This window comes from Anneissia japonica, unplaced genomic scaffold, assembly GCF_011630105.1.
Source record: "Anneissia japonica isolate Jap-2015-1 unplaced genomic scaffold, ASM1163010v1 scaffold288059_len961885_cov194, whole genome shotgun sequence".
Lineage (NCBI taxonomy): Eukaryota > Metazoa > Echinodermata > Crinoidea > Comatulida > Comatulidae > Anneissia > Anneissia japonica.
This window is the reverse complement of record NW_022740566.1, coordinates 84,882-91,650: the sequence shown is the minus strand read 5'-3', so window position 1 is coordinate 91,650 and position 6,769 is coordinate 84,882. Positions and strand designations below refer to the sequence as shown.

The 6,769-nt window shown below is 34.7% G+C and overlaps 1 protein-coding gene across 10 annotated transcripts in view; it reads left to right on the top strand.

Annotated features, from left to right (window-relative positions):
* Positions 1-5,414: 5,414 nt before the first annotated feature.
* LOC117118272 (otoferlin-like) overlaps positions 5,415-6,769 on the top strand; it is a 59,417-nt gene continuing 58,062 nt past the window's right edge. For all 10 annotated transcript variants that reach the window (XM_033262832.1, XM_033262831.1, XM_033262829.1 and 7 more), the window contains exon 1: positions 5,415-5,557. In XM_033262832.1, the coding sequence (XP_033118723.1) occupies positions 5,479-5,557 (79 nt within the window). In that variant the 5' untranslated portion in view covers positions 5,415-5,478. The remainder of the gene's footprint in view (positions 5,558-6,769) is intronic.

Below are 6,769 nucleotides of genomic sequence, written 5' to 3'. Positions count from 1 at the left end.
CTGTAGTGTATGGCTCAGTTTGGTTTTTATCCTTTTGCAAGCTTCTTTAAAGTAGGGCCTATTGTTTAATAATACTATACTATTAGTAATAATAATAATAATAATAATAATAATAATAATAATAATAATAATAATAATAATAATAATAATAGTAATAATAATAATAATAGTAATAATAATAATAATAATAATAGTAATAATAATAATAATAATAATAATACTAATAATAATAATAATAATAATAATAATAATAATAGGCCTAATGGTGATGATGATGATGATGATGATGATGATGATGATGATGAGGATGATGATGATGATGATGATGATGATGACAATTGATAGTAATCTTAATAATATTAAAATGTGAAGGAAATTGTGCTAAAGGCGAAAAATAAAGTTGTGATTTGTTGATGATAGTTATAAGCTTATATATTAAATTATAGTTAGGTCAAGTTGTCCTGGATATCAAGTAGATCTCTGATAAAGTACATGAGAAATGTGTTGGCGTTTCATTTTGACTATGTAATGGTGATGTGATGATGATGAATTTTACTACGTGAAAGTGTGATTTCCGGCCATCTAGAGGTACTATTTCCTCAAATTTTCTCGCCTCAGCCCCAACCATGGTGGGGCCAAAGCACTATCTCTTTATACACACAACTCCTCACCGCTTAAGTGTAAACCCCTATAGACGCTCTGGCGTTAGTGGAGTACTTAATACACAAACGATTAAACATTAGAAATACAAAACACATGCGCAGTTCATTATCCACGGTTTGTTTGTGTGCATGTTTGGTGTATTTATTCTATTTTCTATATGGTGGGGCTGAGGTGGTTGTGAAATCACGGTTTTGAAGTATGTAAAGAACATACTCAAAGACAATGTTTTTAAGCTTTGTTTTCTATGGTATATCACACACATTAATAAGATCTTTTTTGGTTGCAGAAAATCCCTGATAAAAAAGACCATGAGATTTTTTTTCTGGCGCTTCATTTGGATTACCGGTAACGGTGATGTGATGATAATGAATTTTACTAAAAGTTTTGTTTCTGGCCATCTTGAGGTACAATTTCCTCACATTTTCGCTCCTCAGCTCTAACTGGTAAGTCTGAGGAGGTGCCGACTCACAAAATGTCCTCCCCCTCAACCTTACAAAACAGATCTGCGCCCTTCTGGGTATGACATTAAACTGCATCAAGTCGGTACCTGACCCAGAGTATGTCTTGTGACTGCTGAGGAGAGGGAGCATAAATTAGTTTTAGAATGTAATCTGGTTTTTCATGCTCTTTTTTTCGTGAATATGACTATTTTAGATAAGAATTTTTTCTTTTGAGGAAAAGAAAGGAAAATATATTCAAATTTAAGTATGAAAGTGTAATTTCCGGCCATCTAGAGGTGCGCTAATCATAAATTTTCTTACCTATGGGGCTGAGGTGGGTGGTTCCTCAGTCTGTGAAAATCCCTCCATGGGTGGCGCCAGAGGGGGCTGGGGGGCTATAGCCCCCCCCCCCGTCGGGGAAGACCATACATTTTGTCGGGGAACAAATAAATAAAAAAAAATATTTACATGTAATATTCGTTTAGCCACCATATCGTTTGTGTTAACTTTTCATCACAACAACAACCACAATAATAATAATAATAATAATAATAATAATAATAATAATAATAATTCTATGAGACTAATTAAAAATAATTTGCGTTCTGTTATGACAAATGCTCATTTAGATAGCCTCATGATTGTTGGAATACATCGTGATAGGTGAAGCAACCTCGACCATGACAACGTGGTTGACAGATTTCAGCAAAATTTCCAAAATATAGAATTTCACTTTCAAGAATGAGGATTTGAAAATAAATTAAATAGTTACATTGCATACTCTTTGTTTCTTGCTTTATTCAAAATGTTTTAGTTTTGGAAGCTGATGTCAACATTAGAAAGCATAGCCTCATGAAGTCATATTATAGTAACTCGATGCCTATCAAATAGGCCTAAGTAATAAAAATTCGCCATAATTCATCAAATATCCGTGGCTTCCAGGGGAAGCCCTAAGCGGCCCCCCTGGCCCCCAGCCATGTGAGACTCGATTCGCTCCACTACCCCTCGATTCGCTCCACTAGCACCCCGTCGGGGCCTTTAGCCCCTCCGTCGGGCAGGTCCTGGTGCCACCCCTGCCCTGGGACACCTGTCTTTTGAATTCATGAATTCTGTTGATTTATTATAACTATTGCTGGGCCTACTAATATTATTTATGATGTGTCTAATACAATTTTCACTTTATCCTCTCAAAACAGTCTTTAAAAAGTTCAGAGTGCTCTACTTCACAATATATATATATATATACCTATACCTAGCCGGCGGAACCGGGGGGCCAGGGCCCCCCACTTTTTGGCAGAAAATATATGTCTATGGAGATTTTTGTATGATCGGCAAGAAATGCAAGAAAATAAAGAAGGAAAAAGGAGGAGAGGGAAGGAAAAGAGAGTTTTTATCTAGTCCCAAACCGAGTTAAATTATCTCGCAATTCACATTTGCAGATCTATGGGATATGGGGTCCTGATCCCTCCCATTGGCAAAAAAAAAATGAATAATAAAAACAATTCTAGACCCACCTTTTCAGGACCCGTGAGCAAATTTTTTGTTACAATAAGAAAATTAGAAGTCCGGAAAGCTTATTCCCGCCATCTTGGAATCAACATATTTTGGAGGGACGACGTCCGACCCCCTTTTATGTTTGAGGGTTCATCGATTCATGGAAAAAAGAAGACGTATGTAACGTATGTATACCGGTACACACATAATAAGCCTATTTACTGTAATAAGAATGAGAAAAATTTACTTGACCGTTTTCAGGGGGGAAAACCTTGAATTTTGAAGAACTTAAAAGTCATTAGAAGACACTTCAGAAGTCGAGAAAGCTCATTTCCTGCCATTTAGAAATCAATACTTTTCCCGGGGAGAATCCGAATCCCCTTTCTCTTTGGGGTGTATTGATTCATGGAATCGTTTTCAAGAGGGGAAACCTTGAATTCTGAAGAACTTAAAAGTCATAAAAAGACTCTAGGAATCAAAATTTTCCCGGGGGAGAGTCCACGGACCCCCCCCCCTTTCTTTTTGGGATTTATCGACTCATGGAAAAAAAGAATACCGGTACGTATGCAACTACCTTATTTTTTGTATGTATGTATACACAAAAAATAAGAATGAAAAAAATTTACCTGCCGTTTTCAGGAGGGGAAAACCTTGAATTTTGATGAACTTAAAAGTCTAAAAGGCATTTCAAAAGTTGGGAAAGCTCATTTTCCGCAATCTAGAAATCGAGATTTTTTTTTCCGGGAGTAATCCGGACCCCTTTCCCTTTGTGGTTCATAGATTCATGGAATCGTTTTCAATATGGGAAATCTTTGAATTTTGAAGAACTTGAAAGTCATTAAAAGACACCTCAGAATTCGGAAAAGCTCATATTCCCCCATTCAGGAATAAAAATTTTCCGTGGGGAGGACTGCGGACCCCCCCCCCTTTCTTTTTGGGATTTATCGATTCATGTCATAAGAATACGTATGCAATTACTCAATTTGTTAATGTATGCACACATAAGGCCTGTTTACTCTAATAAGAATGAGAAAATTTACCTAAACGTTTTCAAGAGGGCCAACCTTGAATTTTGAACAACTTGAGAGTCATTTAAAGACACTTTAGAAGTCTGGAAACTCATTTCCTGCCATTTAAAAATCTACATTTCCCGGGGAGATTCCGAACTCCCCATTTTTAATTGATGCATGGAATCGTTTTCATGAGGGGAAAACCTTTAATTTTGAAGAACTTGAAAGTCATAAAAAGACACTCAGAAGTCGGTAAAACTAATTTCCCGCCATCTAGGAATTAAAATTTTCCTGGGGGAGAACCCCCGAATCCCCTTTCTCTTTGGGGTTTATCGATTCATGGGAAAAAGAACACGTATGCATTTACTCATTTTTTTATGTATACACCTAACAGGTCTATTTACTGTAATAAATAGGTATACGATCAAACAACAAAAATTTGCTCTATGAACCACGCACACACAACAACTGGGGAAAAGTTCTTTTGCATCCGCACCACACTTATGGAATCTGTTACCGGATAACATTAAACAAAGTACTTCCCTCAGCATATATAAGAATCAGCTTAAGACGTTTTTGTTCACTTTATCCTTACGATAATTACACACTAAATAATATATATATTTTTTCAATATTGTACTTTTAGGCATAGATTTAGGCCACTCTTGTAAGGGTAGCGGTGTGGGACCCCTTTAAGGGGCAGCACATACATAGAAACGTGAGACGTTCCTTCCCTCCGTTAGTCTTAGGAGTTGCTAATTAGGAATATCTGCCTTAGGCAAGCAAAGGCACTCCTGAAGCCTCCCCCAACAAAGATACGGTTATTATTTTTTTCGTAGTTAAGATTACAAACTGTTAACAACTCTCTCGACTTCTATTTTGCGCCATGAGCATCATTGATGGATACTGGCGCATTATAAATGTTCACTATTATTATTATTATTATTATTATTATTATTATTATTATTATTATTATTATTATTATTATTATTATTACAAGAATGAGAAAGTTTTTAAGAGGTAGAAAACATTGAATTTTGAAGGTTTTAAAGACACCTAGCTCAAAGTTGGGAAAGATCATTTCCCGCCATCTAGGAATCAAAAATTTTCCAGGAGGAGAACCCCCGCACCCGCCTCCCCTTCCTTTTTGGGCTTTTGAGGAACAATTTTGGCCCCCACCCCCACAAAATTTGAACCCATTCATATTCCTATTCATCTTACTACTTTGAAAAACGTTCCGCCGGCCCTGATGGTTATGGTCATGATCAGTATTTATTTATATATGTATTTATATTTTTGCAGGATAACATATACAAGCGAGATGGTGACGTTGTTTTTCACTATGGCCCTGCACGACAACATCTAAGAAGTAAAGGAAGAAGATTATTAATATCATTCGTTAACAATACCCTTATCATTATTAGTATTAGCCCTTTCATTAATATTAAAATCATTATTACCATAATGTTATACAATACTATCATTGTGTCAAAGTGTTACATTCATCAAACTATCAGCAGGTATATTTATAAAGAGCGCCAGTATTATGCGTGATGATTGTTCGCAATTGAGTGAAACCTAAATAATTCACATGCTTGACAATGCACTAAACGAATTTTTACTGAAACAAAACTGTTGAACGTCAAGAAAAAATAATATGAAAACGTAATCAACATCATTAGTAATTGCATTACGTCATCATCTGTTGCTGGTAGTTTGTTGTGTTTTGCTAATCCGCTCACTTGATCGATTTCCCTACCACCAGCCAATCAGGCGAGCGTCCTCTCCAGGACAAATATTTCGCGACGTTAGTCGGACAATTGGGAACTTACAAGTATGGTGGACCGTGAGAAAACCTGTCAAAGGACATAATGGCTCTCTTTGTGACCTTAAAATCGGCAGGGGGTTTCCGAGGGAGAGGGGGAAAGGTCGGCAGGATCACATTTCGTGGTAAGTAATAACGTTTTTATTAATAGCTTCATACGCAGGAGGGGTACTGTATCTGGTCATAACGACGCTGTGCAACGTACCCAGACCCGATTCGATTTTACAGTTTTCCAGCTGTCCCAAAAATACATACCTACACGGTAGGAATCAATAAAAGTTTTTGTTATGATAATATAAATTCATATTGCGATTCATCAAAATAGATCATCTATATTACACATGCCATTATACTATTCCTAAACCGCTTAAATTTACGATTTAAGCTATATTATTTCGCCAAGATGTTCAGAATGTATTTTTAAATTTCTTCTGACTGCATCGATTACTTCTAGTGAATAAAATAAATCAATGATAGGCCTAACAGTTATTGTACTCTTTGGAATGCGTTACTTATCCATGAAGTGTATAATTTAGTGACTATAGAAATATATATACATTATATATTATTTACTATATATATATATATATATATATTATATTATATTTGTAGAATCAAATGTTGCTGCGTACCTTATGTACATGAATGCATATAACAGCCCTACAGTAGATTAAGTCAAAGCTTACATAGATAAAAAAAAATATATATATATATATATATATATATATATATATATATACATAAAACTTATTGTCAATAATTATCTGAAATAATACGATGCTTTGAGTGGCTTTTCATCAAAAAATTATGACGTCGAGAAAGACGCCACATAAATAATGACAACATTTAACTTGTACTATGTAATATAGGCATTATATATATATATAAATATATATATATATATATATATAGGCCCATATATATGTTAAATTATTGTACATAAATAAATAAATTAATATATAACATAAATTAATAAACATTTAAAAAAAATTGGAACAGTGTGCTGGAGCTGCTGCTTTCGTCTTTGGGTTGATTTGAAAGAAAAAAAAAACAAAAACAAACTTAATAAGATTCTTGTGTATTATTTTCAAATGCAACAGTGCTCCAATAAAGAACATGATGTTATGATCTTTTCAGGCATGGCCATTCAAAGAAAACTTGTTTAGTTTTACGGACATACAACCTCTCGCTCTCAGTCAAGACGAGTATCATATACCGTATATATTTTTTATTTTATTTTGTATTTATTTATTCAGGTATAAGACGGTAACAAGTACAAAAAGCAAACCTTTGTCTGACCTTTGTCTGAAAATATTACAATACAAAATTCAAGAAAG